Raw genomic sequence first — 24,028 nt, 5'->3', positions numbered from 1 at the left:
AGTATCCTTGTCTTTTGCCCAGTTCTGTGACAACTATGTTGCTCGTTAAGGGCATCGACAGGCGATACAGAGCTTTTGAACAACAACAAAAAAATGCCTGTGACATATGACAAGGATTGCCCAGTAGGGCCAATACTACTATTTCCTGCCAATTCCTTACAATGTTTCAACGACAACACTCACAAGAGAGGGATGGGGCCGAGGGGGTATCGTCATAGGGTCATAAACTATACAAATATGGCACAAGGTAATAATGCGAAATATTAGTTTCGTCGTCAAGAAAACTATGCATTTTATCGTTTATGAAGGAATGGCTGATTATTTGTGTAGATATTTGTGTGTGTGTGTTGAGAGAGAGAGAGAGAGAGAGAGACCAAGCGGGTTCGAATACGAAGGTTTATGTATGCTGAATACATTGCTGCCACAAGAATGTCCATTAAAATAGACTGGGGGACACTTAATGAGAACAAGAATGTTGCTAAACGACAATTCGACCCGGAGTTTAGCGACAACGTCTTCAGGGAAGAAATAACAAAAATAGAAAAAAGTCCTTTTGCTATAAGGAATTGTTTGTAAAATATGCACTAAATGGCAAATCGTTATTTATTTCACCCATAAAAATGAAAATATGGACTATGGAGAACTACTTAAGTAGGTGATAAATAATAATTGCGTTTTTATCCAAATGAAATCAAAAATAGAGCAAAAAAGGAAACAGTTCTAAGTTTGAATACAAAAAAACCTTTCATATTTATATCACACTACGGTACTACACAGCAAAAGAAGCTTCGCCAAAAAAGTAGTGAAAATGTTATTTTTGGATCCGAAAGGGGTGCAAAATTTGCGCAGAAGCGATGAATTTAACACGGGCTTGTCATAGGACGGATGTACACCATTTCAACTGCCGTTGCACTGAATTTGCATCACTTCTTAACGTGTGATTCGAATTCAGTGTTTTGGATGTGAATTAAACAGATTTGTAATTAAATAGAAAATAATTATTCAAGCTTGAGATTGTTTTTTTTGTATGTATTGTTTTTTTTTTCAAAAACGATCTTAAGCTTGAATAATTATTATCTATTTAATCAAAGAAAGATCGAATAAAATCAAAATTTCAAATTTGTAATATTTTGCCAAATAAATAATTTTTAAAATATTTTATGATTTTTAATGCATTCTAACGCTTGTATGAAAAGTTTGACAACAAATATCTGCAGTAATTCGCAATTTTTCTAGATTGGATTTTGCATTTTTTTGTCAAATTATTAAAAATGTGTACCATTTTATTAATTTTTAATTTGTTTTTAGCCCATTTGAAAGAAAAAATTTAAAATTACTTATTAAAAATTAAAAAAAAAACGAGTTATAAAAAAATGAATTAAAATGACTTACTGTGTAGTTAAAAAAAAAAAGAATATCTTTAGGAGGACATTTTTGGAACATTTGGAAGTTGTGCCTTTGGAACAACTTCCAATATTTTTCTGCTGGGTAAGTTATCAGGGTGTAAAAATTTTTGGTCGGTCTATCAATGTTTACCAGAAATATTAGTTGTATGCCCCATATTTGATAACCATTTTTATACCCTCCACCCTAGGATGGGGGTATATTAACTTTGTCGTTCTGTTTGTAACACATCGATATATTGCTCTAAGACCCCATAAAGTATATATACTGGGTCGTGGTGAAATTCTGAGTCGATCTGAGCATGTCCGTTCGTCCGTCTGTTGAAATCACGCTAACTTTCGAACGAAACAAGCTATCAACTTGAAACTTGGCACAAGTAGTTGTTATTGATGTAGGTCGGCCGATCCGACCTAATAATAACCATGCAAAAATTGGTCCACATCGGTGCATAATTATATATAGCCCCCATATAAACCGATCCCCAGATTTGGCTTGCGGAGCCTCTAGGAGAAGCAAATTTCATCCGATCCGGCTGAAATTTGGTACATGGTGTCAGCGTATGATCTCCAATAACCATGCAAAAATTGGTCCACATCGGTCAATAATTATATATAGCTCCCATATAAACCGATCCCCCAATTTGGCTTGCGGAGCCTCTAGGAGAAGCAAATTTCATCCGATCCAGCTGAAATTTGGTACATGGTGTCAGCATATGATATCTAATAACCATGCAAAAATTGGTCTACATCGGTCCATAATTATATATAGCCCCCATATAAACCGATCACCAGATTTGACCTCCGGAGCCTCTTGGAAGACCAAAATTCATCTGATTCATTTGAAATTTGGTACGTGGTGTTAATATATGTCCTCAAACACCAATGCAAAAATTGGTCGAAATCGGTCCATAATTATGTATAGCCCCCATATAAACCGATCCCCAGATTTGACCTCCAGAGCCCCTTTGAAGAGCAAAATTCAACCGATTCGGTTGAAATTTGGCACGTGATGTTAGTATATGGTATCAACAATCATGCAGGAATTGGGTCATATCGGTCCATAATTATATGTAGCCTCCATATAAACCGATCCCCAGATTTGACCTCCGGTGCCTTTTGGAGAGGCAAAATACATCCGATCTGGTTGACATTTGGCACGTGGTGGTAGTATATGATATTTAACAACCATGCCAAAAGTGGTCCATATCAGTCCATAATAATATATAGCCCCCATATAAACCGATCCCGAGATTTGGTTTTTGGAGTCACTTGGAGGAGCAAATTTCATCCGAGTCAGTTGAAATTTGACACATTGTGCTAGTATATGGCCGTTAACAACCATGCCTAACTAGGTCCATATCGGTCTATAGTTATATATAGCCCTCAGATAAATCGATCCCCAAGCACACAAAAATTGGTCCATATCAAGTTCATAATTGTATATAGCCCCCATATTTCAATTCTGGCTCTCTACGTACCGTGCAAAAGTCCATATCGATTCGTAATTACTTGTAGACTTACCTATGCATACCTTTTTTGTCTAATATATACCACGTGTGGACTAACTCACAATTTAGAAAACGATGTTAAGAAGTTTTAAGATATCACAACCCAAGTAATTCGATTGTGGATGACAGTCTTTCGTAGAAGTTTCTACGCAATCCATGGTGGAGGGTACATAAGATTCGGCCTGGCCGAACTTACGGCCGTAGTTATGTTACTCGTTTATTCGAAGCCCAATTCATGAATTTTTGCCATCGTTCTCAAAACTTGTGGCACGGTGCGTTGTTTTGGTGGAACAACAATTTTTTCTTCTTCATATGGGGCCGTTTTGCCGTGATTTCGATCTTCAAACGCCCCAATAACGCCATATAATAGTCACTGTTGATGGTTTTCCCTTCGCAAGATAATCGATAAAAATTATTCCATGCGCATCCCAAAAAACAGAGGCCATTACTTTGCCAGCTGACTTTTGAGTCTTTCCTCGATTCGGAGACGGTTCATCGGTCGCTGTCCACTCTGCCGACTGTCGGTTGGACTCAGGAGTGTAGTGATGGAGCCATGGTTCATCCATTGTCGACGGAAAAACTCGGCTGTATTACGAGTTAACAGCTGCAAACACCGCTCAGAATCATCAATACGTTGTTGTTTTTGGTCAAATGTGAGCTCGCGCGGCACCCATTTTGCACAGAGCTTCCGCATATCTAAATATTGATGAATGATATGACCAACACGTTCCTTTGATATCTTTAAGACCTCTGCTATCTCGATCAACTTCATTTTACGGTCATTCAAAATCATATTGTGGATTTTTTTGATGTTTTCATCGGTAACCACCTCTTTCGGGCGTCTACTGCGTTGACCGTCCTCCGTGCTCATTTCACCACGCTTGAATTTTGCATACCAATCAATTATTGTTGATTTCCCTGGGGCAGAGTCCAGAAACTCATTATCAAGCCAAGTTTTTGCTTCCACCGTATCTTTCCCTTCAGAAAACAGTATTTTATCAAAACACGAAATTGCTTTTTTCACAAACTAATTGACTTAGAGACGTCAAATTTTGACACGAAACGTTTGAAGGTTTGTACTATATAAAAATAATATGCATTTAATACTAGTGACGCCATCTTTGTGTCATACCGGGGACTTATCAGCCAACGTGTTACTGGAATAACTTTGTTTCTGAATGTAATAGATCATAATGCTTTGTGAACGAACGGCTTAGAAATGATAGAAACTTGAAATTGGTTGGTTACACAATATTTCAGCCACGTTGTATACATTCGGATCCATTAATACTTACATTAAAGATGTCCCATTTGTGACTACTGCCAGCATTTTACACATCAAAACACAACATGTGCCATGGATATTTATCCACTTATGGAATATCCTTATTCAATTATTCGCTTCTTAAATTTTATTTCGTTTGGAAATCTATTTCAAAAAAAAAAACAATTTTTTATTCTTCTTGGAATCTCTATTGTTGTTAACACACATTGGAGATTCCATTGTGTTCAAAGAACACTAAAAACTCAGATTTTTAAGTAACTTTGTCTTGGTCTACTTATACGTTTATCCTATACATCAAAGAACTTTTTCACTTTTCTGTGTATTGTGGTTCCTAAAGTTTACCAAACACACACACACACACAGTCACGCATATCCACTCTCAAAAATACTAATTAAAAAATTGGTTAATTACGAATTGGTTGGCTTCGAGAGCTAAATACCCCCCCCCAAAAAAAACAACACAGAAAGGAAAGCAAAGAAGAGTATCAAAAGTCTTTAATGCATTAGCTAACTAACATGATAAGGATTCGTAGAAATTTCTACAATAATAGAGGAGCTGTACAGTGTTGGCTAAATCTCTTAGAACAGATTTTAGTTGCGGTAGCAGATATTTGTTGAACCCAAATCCAAATTCACGTTTCGATATTGAGTCCATGGACTGTGGTGTATGCAACACATGCACATCAGATCGAATTTAAAACAATAGAAAACCTGAAACAGGTGAGAAATACGAACAGATTGGGTAAAATTTGTAGTGCAAATGGAGAAAATGACTATAGAGCCAACGTCATCTAAAACTATTGTAGCTGCAACTACAACCAAGCAAATGTTTAAACAATTAGCTCGAATCTCGAATACAACACCTGAGCAGGAAAACCATCAAAAGGATATCTAAAGCTTATGCTGTGGCTGGATCAAATGCAAGTAACTTTTTGTTTTACCAAAATTTGAGATGAAGACGAAGAAAAGTGAAAACCTCACTTACATTGCCCTTTTTTACTCCCGGAATATGGGAAACTTTGTTCCTTCCACATCACCCCGATGGGAATGTAATCGTAGATGTAGGTGTTTGCCCTATAGAAGCCCTCAAGCAGAGCGCATTGGTGCTGACGTATGAAACCTTTTTCACAAACTTTATAAGCTTGAGATTATTAGACTTATAGATGCACTTCACTTTTTCCACTTTGAAGAGTGGTTACTGGCCGGGTGGCCAGTTAGTTGCTTCGTTACCTCAACGAAGCAACTAACTCTGCACTCCAATTGAAAAGCTGATGCAGTTGAAGTTGCCTGTAACAGCAATCTTGGGCCATGGCGAAAGACGATGACGTTGGAGATCTGCAAGAAGTTATGGAAACTTTTCTCGCAATTGTTGGCAGAATGAAAGGTATTGTGCAAATCATTCAAATCAACGTAATCAGTGTGGCAGATGCACAATTTTGCGGAAAATGAACTTTATCAAAGTTTTGCATTTTCTCAAATGAAAGGGTGTTGTTTGTGAGTGCATGATAGAGATAATAATGTGCGATTGTTGGTGTTATGCTGAAATGCATCAAAATCTACAGCCAAGGTCTCACAGGTTTTTCCCAATAATCAATGACATGTGTGGTTGGAAAGAGGAAGTCATTTCGATTAATCAGTTCGGTTCTAAGGTTAGGTTTAAGTGTTTTGCATTTTTCGACCACAGCGAAAGCTTGTGCAGCCGTACATCCGTTGTTGTCGCTGACTTGTCTAATGTCTAATGTCAATAGATGCAACATGATATTAAGGGAAGGATAATACACCGAAAAAAGGTGAACTGTTTTATAGGAATAATGAACTACCACGCACGAAAATTGAACTAAATTTTACTCCACATTTTGAGATTTCCACGAAGCGTTGTTAAAACCGGGAAATTTTAATGCCCTGTTGTAATTTTTATCTGCAGTTCACGAAATTACATCGTCTCATAGAAGAAAAAATTAACTAAAATTAAAGAAGAAAATCATTGGCGCCAAATCATGACCATTTTAACCATACAGTAGTTCATTCTTACTATTTTTGGGAATCGTACGAAAGTTTTCATTTGTTTTAGTTCATATTGTACTTATGTGTACGGTCATTGAACTTTAGACTCGCGTTTAGTTCATAAACTTTTTGAGACATACTTAAAAAAAGTAAGATTTCATTAAGCTGTGGAAAATTTCGATAAAAATAATAAAATTTAACTACAAGCAAATAATTTTTTTCCAACAAAAATAAGTTAAATTTAGCGTTAGTTTAACTACGGACATTGTTTGCTGTGCAGATGCAACATGTTTTAAAGGACTGTAAAGTGTTGAACCATACGTTCAACCATGCTAATAGTGGATTATGTTTTTTTCCTATTTCACCAAACATTTCACATTACTTTTCGCGACGTAAATTCTGGCTTTGCTACGATTTGTTAAACTTGCCTCATGATGTTTTTCGCACATTGTTGTGCTATCTATTCCGGTTTTCTTCGCCTGCTACGATTCGCTTCAGAAATGGTTCGAATTCATATCGTTTCAGCAAAAAATCGTAGACGTAGCGAGCCTTTTTTATACCCATCACCATAAAATGATGATGGTGGCGCTATCGTTTTGAAATTTGACACATATTCGGTTTTTGTTCAAGTTCGAAGATAGTCTATATCGGCGCAGGTTTTAATATACCACTCATATAACCTCCGGATTTGGTCTGGGGCTTTTAGAACCTGTAGTTGTTATCCCATCTTTGAAATTATAAATCTTGAGACATTTTAGGAACACGAGTAGGTGTAACGAATATGTTGTGTATCGCTCCATGTTTTGCTATAGCCTCTATACACACAAAAAAAATCTGATTCAATCACGAAATTAATTGACCCAATTAAGTTTTTAATGAAATGTCTTCAATCACAGAAATGATAGTATCATTTAAAAAATTCATTGACAGCCAATTAAAAAAATATTTGATCCAATAAAAAAAACAAGTAAGGAAAGTCTAAAGTCGGGCGGGGTCGACAATATTATACCCTGCACCACCTTGTAGATCTAAATTTTCGATACCATATCACATCCGTCAAATGTGCTGGGTGCTATATATAAAAGTTTGTCCAAAATACATACATTTAAATATCACTCGGTCTGGACAGAATTTGATAGACTTCCACAAAATTTATAGACTCAAAATTTAAGTCAGCTAATGCACTAGGGTGGAACACAATGTTAGTAAAAAAATATGGTAAACGTTTAAATCTGAAGAAATTTTAAGGAAACTTCGCAAAAGTTTATTTATGATTTATCGCTCGATATATATGTATTAGAAGTTTAGGAAAATTAGAGTCATTTTTACAACTTTTCGACTAAGCAGTGGCGATTTTACAAGGAAACTGTTGGTATTTTCACCATTTTTGTCGAAATCAGAAAAACATATATATATAGGAGCTATATCTAAATCTGAACCGATTTTAACCACATTTGGCACGCATAGCTACTATGGCAATTCTACAAAATTTCAACTATATCAGAGTAAACAAGTATATACAGCAGTAAGTTCGGCCGGGCCGAATCTTAAATACCCACCACCATGAAGCAAATATTAGGGTTTCCTTTGAAATTTCAGGAGGGCTTGAGAACACTTCCCGAAGATAAATTTAAAGATTTCACCTATGAGGACTATATCAGATTCTGGATTTATAAGAAAATACCTCTAGATTTCCAATTTCAGGCAAATTGGATAAAAACTTCGGATTCTAGAAGCCCAAGAAGTAAAATCGGGATATCGGTCTATATGGGGGCTATACCAAAATATGGACCGATACTCACCATTTTTGGCACACCTCTTTGCGGTCATAAACTACCTCTAGATTACATATTTCAGGCAAATTGGATAAAAAATACGATTTCTATAAGCCCAAGATCCCAAATCGGGAGGTCGGTTTATATGGGGACCATACCAAAACATGGACCGATGCTCACCATTTTTATCACACCTCTTTACAGTACTAAAGTACCTCTCGATTTCCAATTTCAGGTAAATTGGATAAAAACTGCGGTTTCTATAAGCCCAAGAAGTAAAAGCGGGAGATCGGTCTATATGGGGGCTATACCAAGATATGGACCGATACTCACCATTTTTGGCATACCTCTTTATGGTCATAAAATACCTCTAGATTTCAAATTTCACGCAAATTGGATAAAAACAGCGATTTCTATAAGCCCAAGACCCCAAATCGGGAGGTCGGTTTATATGGGGACTATACCAAAACGTGGACCGATATAGCCCATCTTCGAACTTGACCTGCCTGCAGACAAAAGACGAGTTTGTACAAAATTTCAGCACGATTGCTTTATTATTGGTGACTGTAGCGTGATTACAACAGACAGACAGACGGACATCGTTATATCGTCTTAGAATTTCTCCCTGATCAAGAATATATATACTTTATATAGTCGGAAATCGATATTTCGATGTGTTACAAACGGAATGACAAACTTATTATACCCCCGTCACCATTTTATGGTGGTGGGTATAAAAATTGGCCTCTGTGGTCATATGAGTGTAAATCGGCCGAACGATATATATGGGAGCTATACCTAAATCTGTACCGATTTCAACCAAATTTGGCACGCATAGCTACAATGCTAATTCTACTCCCTGTGCAAAATTTCAACTAAGTCGGAGCAAAAAAATTGGGGTATGTGAAAATGTTGGTATTTTGACCATTTTTGTCGAAATTAGAAAAACATATATATGGGAGCCATATCTAAATCTGAACCGATTTCAATAAAATTTGGCACACTTAAGTACATTACTAATTGTACTCCTGGTGCAAAATTTCAACCAAATTGGAGTTAAACTCTGGCTTCTGGGACCATATTAGTCCATATCGGGCGAAAAATATATATGGGAGCTATATCTAAATCTGAACCGATTTCAATAAAATTTGGCACACTTGACTATAGTAGCAATTGTTCTTCTTGAGTAAAATTTTAAGCAAATCAGGGTAAAACTCTGGCTTCTGGGTCCATATAAGTCCATATCGGGCGAAAGATATATATGGGAGATATATCTAAATCTGAACCGATTTCTTCCAAAATCAATAGGGTTCTATTCTGAACCAAAAAACATACTTGTGCCATATTTGAAGTCGATTGCACTAAAACTGCGACCTAGACTTCGATTACAAACATGTGTTCACAGACAGACGGGCATGGCTATATCGACTCAGGAGCCCACCCTGAGCATTTTTGCCAAAGACACCATATGTCTATCTCGTCTCCTTCTGGGTGTTGCAAACATATGTACTAACTTATAATACCCTGTTCCACAGTGTGGCGCGGGGTAAAATTAATTGATACTATTCATTTGTGTGATTGTGATGATTTTTGTTTCAATTAAAAAAATTTTGAATCAATTAAATTTTTAATTGAATATTTTTTAAAACTCAATTAAGATTTTAATTGGAAAATTTTTCGTGAAATTTTTTTCTGTGTATAGACTGATCTGCCAATTTGGCTTCTTGGGGTTCTAAAAGCCGTAGTCTTTATCAGATTTGGTAGACTAGATTTTTTTTTGGAACCAAAACTAGCTTTGCTGAATATAATCTGTATGGGTCCATGGAATGGTTAGCCATCATTTTGACTAAACTCCATATTTGTCTTCTTGGGCTTCGTTGTTTTTATACGATTTTCTTTAAATTGATACTTTATAGTTTTTTAGGATCACAAAAAGCAGTGCCGAATATGGTGTATGTCGGCCCTGTTTTGATATAGCCACCCTGTTTTGATATAGACCGATCTCCCGATTAGACATCTTGAGCTTTTAGAAACCGAAATTAGAAATTTAGAGGTATTTAGGACCACAGAATAACATAGAATGTGCACTGTTCATTCAAATCGCTCGAAACTAAAATAATAATTTCCAGATTTGACTTCTCATACTCATTCGAAAAATGTTCGTAAAAATCTACAGAGTTTAGATTTCAAATCAATACGTTTTTCTAAATTGAGGAAATTTTCTACAGAAAATTTGATTCTATTTGTAATACAGAATTTTAGAAAATATGAAGAAAATTTTCGGAAATTTTGCTATTTGAGAAAATTTCCTATAAAAAATTAATTAATTGAGGAAATTTCTTATAAAGGGTGATTCTTTTGAGGTTAGGATTTTCATGCATTAGTATTTGACAGATCACGTGGGATTTCAGACATGGTGTCAAAGAGAAAGATGCTCAGTATGCTTTGACATTTCATCATGAATAGACTTACTAACGAGCAACGCTTGCAAATCATTGAATGTTATTACCAAAATCAGTGGCAGAAAATCCGCTTTTTTATCGACAAATTTTGTTCAGCGATGAGGCTCATTTCTGGTTGAATGGCTACGTAAATAAGCAAAATTGCCGCATTTGGAGTGAAGAGCAACCAGAAGCCGTTCAAGAACTGCCCATGCATCCCGAAAAATGCACTGTTTGGTGTGGTTTGTACGCTGGTGGAATCATTGGACCGTATTTTTTCAAAGATGCTGTTGGACGCAACGTTACGGTGAATGGCGATCGCTATCGTTCGATGCTAACAAACTTTTTGTTGCCAAAAATGGAAGAACTGAACTTGGTTGACATGTGGTTTCAACAAGATGGCGCTACATGCCACACAGCTCGCGATTCTATGGCCATTTTGAGGGAAAACTTCGGAGAACAATTCATCTCAAGAAGTGGACCGGTAAGTTGGCCACCAAGATCATGCGATTTGACGCCTTTAGACTATTTTTTGTGGGGCTACGTCAAGTCTAAAGTCTACAGAAATAAGCCAGCAACTATTCCAGCTTTGGAAGACAACATTTCCGAAGAAATTCGGGCTATTCCGGCCGAAATGCTCGAAAAAGTTGCCCAAAATTGGACTTTCCGAATGGACCACCTAAGACGCAGCCGCGGTCAACATTTAAATGAAATTATCTTCAAAAAGTAAATGTCATGGACCAATCTAACGTTTCAAATAAAGAACCGATGAGATTTTGCAAATTTTATGCGTTTTTTTTTTAAAAAAAAGTTATCAAGCTCTTAACAAATCACCCTTTATTATTATGTTTTCGGCTTACATGAGATGTTTAAGATTTCCATAAAACTCAAACAAAAATAGGTTTTATAATTGTAGAATCGGATATATTCTCCATGTTCAAATCATTAAATTTAGTTTTTTTTTATAACAACGCTTTGTGGAAATCTCAAGTTTACTTTTTTTCTGTATAGCCCGAACGGTATTTGAAAAATTCAGAAATGTCGCCAACATTAATGAGAGAAGATTGTCGGTCGAAACTACCATAGGAGTCATGACCTTCGTATGCAAGGCGGGCATCCTAACCTCTTCGATCATGTTACGAATGGACAATAATAGAAGGAGACATCGTACGAAAGCGAAACGTTAAAGGGCCTTCTTGATGATCAAAACTAAGAAAATGGCACGTACTTTCCATACAAATGGTCAAAAAGGCAAATGTGTTAAAATTAAAAAAAAAGAAAAATAACGTAAATTTCTAAAGGTTACAATTTTTTTTTTGTGGATGATAGTTAACAAACATAAAACAATATTGAAAACTCAAACCTAATTAAATTAGCATAAAACGCAATGCATGACAAAAACTCGTTCAAAATTCCTTAGTTGTTGAGGGGTTTTTACCAAACATATATTCCAACATTTAAAAATTTTTAAAAATATTTCTAATCAAATATAGCAGAATTTTATTATTGTATTCAATAATATACTCTATAATCAGCAAAAAAAATAGTGTAAGAATAAAATTTAGATATATAATTTTTTGTGTCTTCTTTTGTAATTTATCCTTTTTGAGTAGAAAAATCTCAAAACTTTAAAAAATTTTCCAAAATTTTAATTTGCTCAAATTTGTTTCTTTTTTGGTTTTAGTTCAAAAACCACCACCACTACATAAAATAATATTTAACTTGACTAAAACCGGACCTTTCATTCTTTTACACCATCTACGTAATTCAAACCCATTTTTGACCAAAAAATCTAAATTTTATTTTTCTATTCGAAGCTCGATATAATAGACTATTAAACTCAAAAATTAGAATAAAAATCGGAGCACATATTTTTTGCCGCTTTCGAAACACTAGAGCTCGTGCTCATTATTGGTATATGGTGGTGACCACGGTTGCCACAGTTGGTAGAATTCTAACAAAAATGGTAGATTTTTTGCTGTTTGGTAGATTTTGCAAAGTATTCCTATCCCAAAATATTCTATAGAAATAAAATTTGGAAAAAATTTCTCTAGAAATACAATTTCGACGAAATTTTATATAGAAATAAAATATCGACAACATTTTTTATTGAAATAAAATTTTGACAAAATTTTCTATAGAAATAAAATTTTGACAAAAGCTTTTATAGAAATAAACTTTCGACAAAATTTTCTATAGAATAAAAATATCGACAAAATTGTTTATATAAATAAAATTTTCTACAGAAATAAAATGTTGACAAAATTTTCTATAGAAATAAAATTATCACAAAATTTTCTGTAGAAATGAAATTTTGACAACATTTTCTATAGAAATGAAATTTTGACAACATTTTCTATAGAAATAAAATTTTGACAATATTTTCTATAGAAATAAAATTTTGACAAAATTTTCTATAGAAATAAAATTATCACAAAATTTTCTATAGAAATAAAATTTTGACACAATTTTCTATAGAAATAAAATTTCGACAAAATATATAACATAAATAAAATTTTGACAAAATTTTCTATAGAAATAAAATTTTTATTTCTATAGAAATAAAATTTTGACAAAAGAAATAAAATATCGACAAAATTTTTTATATAAATAAATTTTTTACAAAACTTTCTATAGAAATAAAATTTTGACATTTTCTATAGAAATACAATTTTGACAATATTTTCTATAGAAATACAATTTCGACCAAATTTTCTATAGAAATGAAATTTTGACAAAATTTTCTATAGAAATTAAATTTTGTCAAAATTTTCTATAGAAATAAAATTTTGACAAAATTGTCTATAGAAATAAAACTTTGACAAAATTTTCTATAGAAATGAAATTTCAACAAAATTTTCTATAGAAATAAAATTTTGACAAAATTTTCTATAGGAATAAAAATGTTGACAAAATTTTCTGTAGATATACAATTTTCACAAAATTTTCTACAAAATTTTCTATAGAATTAAGATTTTGACAAAATTTTCTATAGAAATAAGATTTTGACAAACTTTTCTAGAGAAATAAAATTTTTGACAAAATTTTCTATACAAATTAAATTTTGACAAAATTTTCTATAGAAATTAAATGTTGTCAAAATTTTCTATAGAAATAAAATTTTGACAAAATTTTCTATAGAAATAAAACTTTGACAAAATTTTCTATAGAAATAACATTTTGACAAAATTTTCCATAGAAATAAAAATGTAAACAAAATTTTCTATAGAAAGAAAATTTTGACAAAATTTTCTATGGAAATAAAATTTTGACAAAACTTTCTACAAAAGATAGTTTTGTTGTAGAATTTTCTCCAAATTTTGGTAAATTATTTGTGGCTTGAGTGGCAACCGTGGTGGTGAACCCCAAAAAAAATCTCTTACCTTCCGATGTTAAAAGCCTTTCCATAACATCTTCAAAATCGATCATTCCAAAGTACCTGTAACTTCAACTACTGCGGCCCAACGCATAACCTTCTTCAAACTTCTTGTCTTAGCCTGGTTTACAACCTAAGATGATTTTACTTTTTTTTTTGTTGCTTTTGTTCTACTTTGGCTGTGTAATTAAATTTCGTTGTGCATGCATTTATTTTCTACATTTCCATTGAGTCTAACATAATTTCAACAAAATGAAACTAATTTAATTTTTGTTCAGTAACAACTTTTTCTTTTTTGCGTTGTGGTTGCAAGCCGCAAAATTATTCTGTTACAAAATGTTTACAATTCTTCGTTTTTTGTTTTTTATGTAGTTTGTATTTGTGGTGTCGTCTTTATTACAACCTCTAGCGTTTTCGTTTACTTGTACTTTCAGTAATTATTCTGGTTCTAAGGAGACCTCAACGCCTCAAACAACACAAGCACGTCCAGGTAGTGCGGCTGGCGGTAGTGCGGGTAGCCAAAGTGCTGGTATGGTAGCCACTGGTTTTCAGGCGCCAAATGCAGCGGCTGATGTGAGACAAACATTGCTGACAACGAAGAAACCAATGCCGCACGATAGATTTGAAGATTTAGTTAAGATTATTTATGATACTACGGGGACACTGCAATATGGTCATGTTCTGGTTGACAGCGATGGTGATGAGGATGGAAAAAATCCATCATTAGGAGAAGTTATGAAAATCAAACCAAGGTAAGTGGTAACAAAATCTTGGGGGAACACAATATGGATCACAGATAAAAAAAATCTATCCACATTTTTGATGTCATATGCCTTGAGAACTTGAAAATAATTTTACGATAAGTACATCAACCAATTAATGTCCTGTTCATCTATATCTTTTTTCTCATTTCAAATGAGATAAATTTGATTTCGGGTAAAGGGAGGGTCCCTGACCAAATATCGAAAAATAAGTTTGTTTATCTTTGTCTAGACCTCATCCACAACCTTTCGTAAAAAATTCAAGCAAATGGGAACACTTTGACCGAATTTTCAAATAGTTGGGCAAGAGGAATTGGTAGTACAGAAAATTTTATTTGAATTTATTGTACAGCGATAAGCAACAGCCAAACGATGATATTTTGTCTAAGACTTCACTTTGGAGGAAAGAATATTTTTTCTGTGTATGAGGAAGAATATAACTAGCTATGTTACATCTTAGAAATTTATCCATGTTGGTTTATTGAAATTGCATACAAAACATATCTCTGTTAGACTAAGATTGCAGAATTACACAAGTATTTGCACAAAATTGGAATACAAATATAATCTTCCGTTTCCAGACACCATATCGAGGGGTCGAAAGAAAAAATGCAATTTTTTCGTACTCGTAGAAAAGTTTAATCTCTGAAAGGGCAAATTGTCCTGGATGTCAAAACGGATTGATAAAAACTATCATATATACATTTTATCAACATACAGCATTTGGTCACCGGTATGAGTCTGCAATACACTTTCATCGCCGATGATGAAAAATGCCTAGGTAGGAACATTGACAATTTGAGTTAAATTTGCAATACCAATGGAATTTAATTCGGTAATATAAAAACCTAAATCCTTCAAAATACGCAAAAAAAAAAATATAGAAACTTTCAAAGTCAGATAGAGCCAACCTTATTATGTTCAATAAAAACTTTCTGTATTCATGAATTGTATGAATTATTTCGTAGTTACCTTTTTCCAAAGCCCACGGTTGCCACAGTTGGTAGAATTCTACCAAAAATGGTAGATTTATTACTGTTTGGTAGATTGGTAGAATTCTTGATGTTTTGGTAGATTTTGCAAATTATTCCTCTCCAATTAGAGGTACTTCAAAAATTTTCTATACAAATAAAATTTTGACAAAATTTTCTATAGAAATAAAATGTTGACAAAATCTTCTATAGAAATAAAATTTTGACAAAATCTTCTATAGAAATAAAATTTTTTCAAAATTTTCTATAGAAATAAAATTTTTTAAAAATTTCTATAGAAATAAAATTTTGACATTTTGTATAGAAATAAAATTTTGACAAAATTGTTGCAAAATAGTCTATACAAATAAAATTTTAACAACATATTCTATAGAAATGAAATTTTGACAAAATTTTCTTTAGAAATCAAAATTTGATAAAATTTTCTATAGAAATAAAATTTTGACAACATTTTCTATAGAAAAAACAAAATTTTATATAGAAAATTTTATACAGAAAAACAATTTTGAAAAAATTTTCTATAGAAATAAACATTTAATAAAATTTTCTATAGAAATAAAATTTTGACAAAATTTTCTATAGAAATAAAATTTTGACAAAATTTTCGATAGAAATAAAATTTTGACAAAATTTTCTATAGAAATAAAATTTTGACAAAATTAACTATCGAAATAAAATTTTGACAAAATTTTCTATAGAAATAAAATTTTGACAAAATTTTCTATAGAAATAAAATTTTGACAAAATTTTCGATAGAAATAAAATTTTGACAAAATTTTCTATAGAAATAAAATTTTGACAAAATTTTCTATAGAAATAAAATTTTGACAAAATTGTCTATAGAAATAAAATTTTGACAAAATTTTCTATATAAATAAAAATTTGATAAAATTTTCTATAGAAAAAAATTTTGAAAACATTTTCTTTAGAAATAAAATTTTGACAAAATTTTCTATAGAAATAAAATTTTGACAAATTTTCTATAGAAAAAACAAAATTTTATATAGAAAATTTTATACAGAAAAACAATTTTGAAAAAATTTTCTATAGAAATAAAAATGTAATAAAATTTTTTATAGAAATAAAATTTTGACAAAATTTTCTATAAAAATAAAATTTTGACAAAATTTTCGATAGAAATAAAATTTTGACAAAATTATCGATAGAAATAAAATTTTGACAAAATTTTCGATAGAAATAAAATTTTGACAAAATTTACTATAGAAATAAAATTTTGACAAAATTTTATAAAGAAATAAAATTTTGACAAAATTTTCTATAGAAATAAAATTTTTTCAAAATTTTCTATAGAAATAAAATTTTTTAAAAATTTCTATAGAAATAAAATTTTGACATTTTGTATAGAAATAAAATTTTGACAAAATTGTTGCAAAATAGTCTATACAAATAAAATTTTAACAACATATTCTATAGAAATGAAATTTTGACAAAATTTTCTTTAGAAATCAAAATTTGATAAAATTTTCTATAGAAATAAAATTTTGACAACATTTTCTATAGAAATAAAATTTTGACAAAATTTTCTATAGAAATCAAATTTTGACAAAATTTTCTATAGAACTAAAATTTTGACAAAATTTTCTATAGAAATAAAATTTTGATAAAATTTTCAATAGAAATAAAATTTTGACAAAATTTTCTATAGAAATAAAATGTTGACAAAATTTTCTACAGAAATAAAATTTTGACAAAATCTTCTATAGAAATAAAATTCTTTCAAAACTTTTCTATAGAAATAAAAAAATTTTATATAGAAAAACAAATTTGAAAAAATTTTCTATAGAAATAAAATTTTTACAAAATTTTCTATAGAAATAAAATTTTTACAAAATTTTCTATAGAAATAAAATTTTTACAAAATTTTCTATAGAAATAAAATGTTTAAAAAATTTTCAATAGAAATAAAATTTTGAAAAAAATTTCTATAGAAATAAAATTTTTACAAAATTTTCTATAGAAATAAAATTTTTACAAAATTTTCTATAGAAATAACATTTTGACAAAATTTTATAAAGAAATAAAATTTTTACAAAATTTTCTATAGAAATAAAATTTTTACAAAATTTTCTATAGAAATAACATTTTGACAAAATTTTATAAAGAAATAAAATTTTTACAAAATTTTCTATAGAAATAAAATTTTTACAAAATTTTCTATAGAAATAACATTTTGACAAAATTTTATAAAGAAATAAAATTTTTACAAAATTTTCTATAGAAATAAAATTTTTACAAAATTTTCTATAGAAATAAAATGTTTAAAAAAATTTCTATAGAAATAAAATTTTGAAAAAATTTTCAATAGAAATAAAATTTTGAAAAAATTTTCTATAGAAATAAAATTTTTAAAATATTTTCTATAGAAATAAAATTTTTACAAAATTTTCTACAGAAATAAAATTTTTACAAAATTTTCTATAGAAATAAAATGTTTAAAAAATTTTCTATAGAAATAAAATTTTGACAAAATTTTCTATAGAAATAACATTTTGACAAAATTTTATAAAGAAATAAAATTTTTACAAAATTTTCTATAGAAAAAAAATTTTTACAAAATTTTCTATAGAAATAAAATGTTTAAAAAATTTTCTATAGAAATAAAATTTTGAAAAAATTTTCTATAGAAATAAAATTTTTACAAAATTTTCTATAGAAATAAAATTTTTACAAAATTTTCTATAGAAATAAAATTTTTACAAAATTTTCTATAGAAATAAAATGTTTAAAAAATTTTCTATAGAAATACAATTTTGACAAAATTTTCTATAGAAATAACATTTTGACAAAATTTTATAAAGAAATAAAATTTTGACAAAATCTTCTATAGAAATAAAATTCTTTCAAAACTTTTCTATAGAAATAATAAAATTTTATATAGAAAAACAATTTTGAAAAAATTTTCTATAGAAATAAAATTTTTACAAAATTTTCTATAGAAATAAAATTTTGACAAAATTTTCTATAGAAATAACATTTTGACAAAATTTTATAAAGAAATAAAATTTTTACAAAATTTTCTATAGAAATAAAATTTTTACAAAATTTTCTATAGAAATAACATTTTGACAAAATTTTATAAAGAAATAAAATTTTGACAAAATTTTCTATAGAAATAAAAATTTGATAAAATTTTCTATAGAAATAAAATTTTGACAAAATTTTCTATAGAAATAAAATTTTGACAAAATTTTCTATAGAAATAAAATTTTGACAAAATTTTCTATAGAAATAAAATTGTGACAAAATTTTCTATAGAAATAAAATTTTGACAAAATTTCTATAGAAATAAAATTTTGACAAAATTTTCTATAGAAATAAAATTTTGACAAAATTGTCTATAGACATAAAATTTTGACAAAATTTTCTATATAAATAAAAATTTGATAAAATTTTCTATAGGAAAAAAATTTTGAAAACATTTTCTTTAGAAATAAAATTTTGACAAAATTTTCTATAGAAATAAAATTTTGACAAATTTTCTATAGAAAAAACAAAATTTTATATAGAAAATTTTATACAGAAAAACAATTTTGAAAAAATTTTCTATAGAAATAAAAATTTAATAAAATTTTCTATAGAAATAAAATTTTGACAAAATTTTCTATAAAAATAAAATTTTGACAAAATTTTCGATAGAAATAAAATTTTGACAAAATTTTCGATAGAAATAAAATTTTGACAAAATTTTCGATAGAAATAAAATTTTGACAAAATTTTCGATAGAAATAAAATTTTGACAAAATTTACTATAGAAATAAAATTTTGACAAAATTTTCTATAGAAATAAAATTTTGACAAAATTTTATATAGAAATAAAATTCTGACAAAATCTTCTATAGAAATAAAATTTTTTTCAAATTTTCTAGAGAAATAAAATTTTGACAAATTTTCTATAGAAAAAACAAAATTTCATATAGAAAAATTTATATAGAAAAACAATTTTGAAAAAATTTTGACAAAATTTTCTATAGAAATAAAATTTTGACAAAATTTTCTATAGAAATAAAATTTATACAAAATTTTCTATAGAAATAAATTTTTTACAAAATTGCCTATAAAAATAAAATTTTGACAAAATTTTCTATAGAAATAAAATGTTTACAAAATTTTCTGTAGAAATAAAATTTTGACAAAATTTTCTATAGAAATAAAATTTTGACAAAATTTTCTATAGAAATAAAAAAAAATTATATAGAAAATTTTATATAGAAAAACAATTTTGAAAAAATTTTCTATATAAATAAAATTTTTACAAAATTGCCTATAAAAATAAAATGTTGACAAAATTTTCTATGGAAATAAAATTTTGACAAAATTTTCTATGGAAATAAAATTTTGACAAAATTTTATATGGAAAAAAATTTTGACAAAATTTTCTATAGAAATAAAATTTATACAAGATTTTCTATAGAAATAATTTTTTACAAAATTGTCTATACACATAAAATTTTGACTAAATTTTCTATAGAAGTAAAATTTTGTCAAACTTTGGTAAAAACTTCTCCAAATTTTGGTAGATTATTTTGGGCTCGAGTGCTTAAATCCCATTTCGAAATTGTATCTCCATGCTGTATTTCCTTGGTTTTGTAGATACTTTCAACGTTCATTTCATTCACATGAATTTCATACAGATACTTACACTATTGTGGCGAATTACACATATTCACACACCACCACCATGTGGTTGTATGTTCAGATAGAGCACTTTAAAAGTGACAGAGATAAAGACATACTTGAAATAGACAAAACATCTCAAACCAAAGTAATTCAATACAAATACGGATATGGATATTTTAGCATACCCGCATACATAAATCGAAGATATATTCGATCAATGCCTTTATTTATCTGAAGTAATGAATGTAACTATATATAGTAAAATATATTGGGATGTTGTATTAAAATGTATTATATTAAATTCTTCAGCTTGACAGAAGAGAGAAGACTGCTTGTTTGGAGAATTTCTCAAATAGTAAATTATATAGACCGTCTTATTGACTCCAATAAATATTTCATATTATTTTTCTCAGCTTGATGTTTTTTTTATTTTTTTGAAAAATTTTCTATAGCTCTTAAAAGTCTCTCTTTACCGTCTTCAGTTCTTGACCGGGAGTCTATAACTAATTACGAAGCGATATGAACTTTTGCGTTGTAATTAGAGAGCAAGAAGTGAAATGTGGGGGTCGGTTTATATCGGTGCTATATTTAACTATAGACCTATATGGACCAATTTTTAAGTGGGTGTTAGAGCCCATATACTACCACCACGTACCTAATTTCAACCGGATCTGATGAATTTTGGTCCTTCAAAAGGATCCGCAAGCAAATTCTGGGGATCGGTTTATATGGGGGCTATATATAGTAGTGGACCGATATTAACCAATTTTTGCATGGGTGGTAAAGGCAGAAATGAAAACTCCTCCTTCAGTGTATATTTTTTTTTTGTTCCACCCTAATAAACATACAAAAACGTATGCAGATATATGCGACATCTTTCAGTATGGAAATAGACAACAAGCACGTGTATAATTGAAACGGTATCGGATTATAGCTCTTCACATCACCCACAAATCCTTGTGCTTGTGTGGATTTGGGGTTTGTGCTGGTTTTCGTTTTACTGCCTTCTCTGTACTGACATATGAGTGGGAGTTTGTATCTGTGTGTTGGTGTTTGTTTTTGTACTGACTACATGATGCATACAAATGCATTGTACTTATTTGCACATTCAATGCAGTTTCCAAAATTGATCCCTTTTGAAGTGTTCTCTGAAATAACATTTCGACAGTCTAAAATGAGTGAGGTTGAACATTGGCGTTCATTTTTTTTGTGTGATTGTGAATGTCAATTCGGTTCTTTTCTTTGCTTTGGAATGTCTCAGCAAAATTTGAATGAGTGTCACGTCAATCGAGCGTAAATTGAACTAAATTGGAGAAAAACACGCAAAGACCACCGTTCCAAAAAAAAAATTTTCTATGTATCCTTTCTTTTTCAATTTGTCCAATGGATTTAATACTCGTTAGCTCATTGAAAATTAACGTTAGTATAAATATAGAAGTAATGGCATTTTTGGAGGAATGAAAAACTAGCAAGACAATTCAGTATTCGGCAGAATTATCCACTATAGCACAACATTGTGTAGCCACATTTCATTTCGGACCATATATTATTGGGTTATCGAAAAAGTCTATTCGTATTTTGGAATAGTATATCTCTAGAACAAACAATCATATTTTCTTATACTACATGGCATTGGAAGCGCTGAAGAATTTGCGTTGTGCCCTTATGGGACAAACTACTGACTATTATTTTTTGGGGAATATTGACAAAATAATTTTTTTTCGCAACAAAAAAAAAAAAAACATTATTTAACAAAAAAATTATTCAAATTTTTTAAGATTATACAAGTTCAATTTAAAAATATTTGGTCCCATTCGAGCTGCTTTGCGACAATTTTGAGGAACTTTTTCCATGGCTGTTGAAAATGTCGATGTTGGCATGCTTCGAAGATTCTTCTGAAGTTTTGTAATCAACTTTTTGGTAGTCTGGGGTCTGAAGTTGTTTGCATATATTTTTCGTTTTAAATTTGCCCAAAAATCCTAATTTGGGCGTAGGTTACGTTAGGTTAGGTATAGTGAAAGCCCGATGTTGCTGGCTCACTTAGACTATTCAGTCCATTGTGATACCACAGTGGTGAACTTTGGGCGTAATTGGAGTACATTGGGTGGAGTTTCTTCTTTATACATATATATGGAATATGGAAGGGTGTCCATGGCTTACAAAGTCAATTTGGCGTAATGACTCTTTAACTTTTGGTAAGCAGAAATTAATTTATCTTTCAGAACTAAAAACAGACTGGTTCTGACATTCCATGCTGACTTATTGCAAGCCACAATAAAACTTTGTTAGGAAGTTTTTAATGCTGCACATTTTTTATTTTATCGTATGCGTGTATTTAAAAAAAAATCGTTTCCATCCAATGTGAAATATAACTCATCGTCCATGTTGCAAACAATGTCGATCTTGACTTTGAATGTATTTTTGATCAAACTTCTAAGTCGAGACTTTTGGGTAACTTCTGACGCTTTTGTCTTCATATTTCCTGACTTTCTTTGAATTCCCATATCACTGAGATACTTTTTACTATTTTTCCGTCACATTGGAACATTTTCCCAAGCTTCCTCTAGGATTTAGCGACTTTACCATCGGTAATTTTTCGAGTTGACTTCTCATGAAAGAGTCGTTCAAACCACGTTTTTCTGTTATTTGTTTTTTCTCATATTTTGCCAGTGTTCTATATATCGAACTTCGATTTTCTCCTTGCTCTACAAAATGAGAAATGATATGGAATTTCTTCCAATTGGGATGATGGCCGGAAAAATTACAAATAGTTTTCGATGAGAGATTATTTCGTGAGTTCATAAAAAAAAAATATTTTTTGTTTTCAATCACGACTTTAATTTATCCAATTAATTTTTTAATTGAAATGTCTTCAATCACAGAAATGCTTGACTATCAACTAAAACAAGTATATACGGCCGTAAATCCGGCCAGGCCGTATCTTATGTACCCTCCACCATGGATTGCGTAGATACTTCTACTAAAGACGGTCATCCACAATTAAATTTCTTGGGTTGCGGCCGATGGCAAGGCATCTTAAAACATCTTAAGATCATCTTCTTAATTGTAAGCTAGTCCATACGGGATATATAGTAGACAAAAATAAGGTCGATTAAATACGTATATATTCAGCTCTTGGCCGGTATTTATAGGGAAGAAATAATTATGAACCGATATGAACTTTTGTGCAGCAATTATATAGCCAGAATTGAAATATGAGAGTCGCTTTATATGGGGGGCTATATACAATTATGAACATAAGTCTTCCAAAAATGGCAGATTTTTTACTGATTGGTAGTTTGGTAGAATTCTTGATGTTTTGGAAGATTTTGCAAAATATTCCTCTCCAACTATGATATACTTCATAAATTTTCTATAGAAATAACATTTTGACAAAATTTTCTACAGAAATAAAATTCTGAGAAAGATCGACTAAGAATTTCACCACGATGCAGAATATATATACTTTATGGGGTCTTAGAGCAATATTTCGATGTGTTACAAACGGAATACAATGTTAATATACCCTCCATCCTATGGTGGAGGGTATAAAAATTGAATTAAAAGAACTTCCTATGCAGCTAAAATAAATAACATCTTTGGGAGGACATTCTTGGAAGTGCTTTTAATTGTTTTCTGGGTTCTTCTACAACATTCATGCGTTTTATGCTCCACATCATTATTTTTCGAATTTTTACATTGATTTTAGTAATGAAGACCCGAACCCGTGAACTGTGAATGCAATATTTTCACGATTTTTGTAGTTTAATAATTTCAATGCCTTTTCGAAGCGAGCATCGTTTCGTTTTTAGTAACAATAAAGTTTCAACTTGTTAAAAAATAAA

At 30.1% G+C, this 24,028-nt stretch overlaps 1 protein-coding gene across 1 annotated transcript in view; it reads left to right on the top strand.

Moving 5' to 3' along the window:
• The window catches only part of LOC142222136 (uncharacterized), a 350,911-nt gene that overhangs the window by 102,220 nt on the left and 224,663 nt on the right, over window positions 1-24,028 (top strand). The window contains exon 3 of the mRNA XM_075292103.1: window positions 14,227-14,544. Within this exon, the coding sequence (XP_075148218.1) occupies window positions 14,227-14,544 (318 nt within the window). The remainder of the gene's footprint in view (window positions 1-14,226; window positions 14,545-24,028) is intronic.

The sequence above is a fragment of the Haematobia irritans genome, chromosome 1 (genome assembly GCF_050003625.1).
Source record: "Haematobia irritans isolate KBUSLIRL chromosome 1, ASM5000362v1, whole genome shotgun sequence".
In the NCBI taxonomy this organism is placed as follows: Eukaryota; Metazoa; Arthropoda; class Insecta; order Diptera; family Muscidae; genus Haematobia; species Haematobia irritans.
Note: the sequence above shows the minus strand (reverse complement) of the source record. Positions and strands in the feature narration are given on the sequence as shown.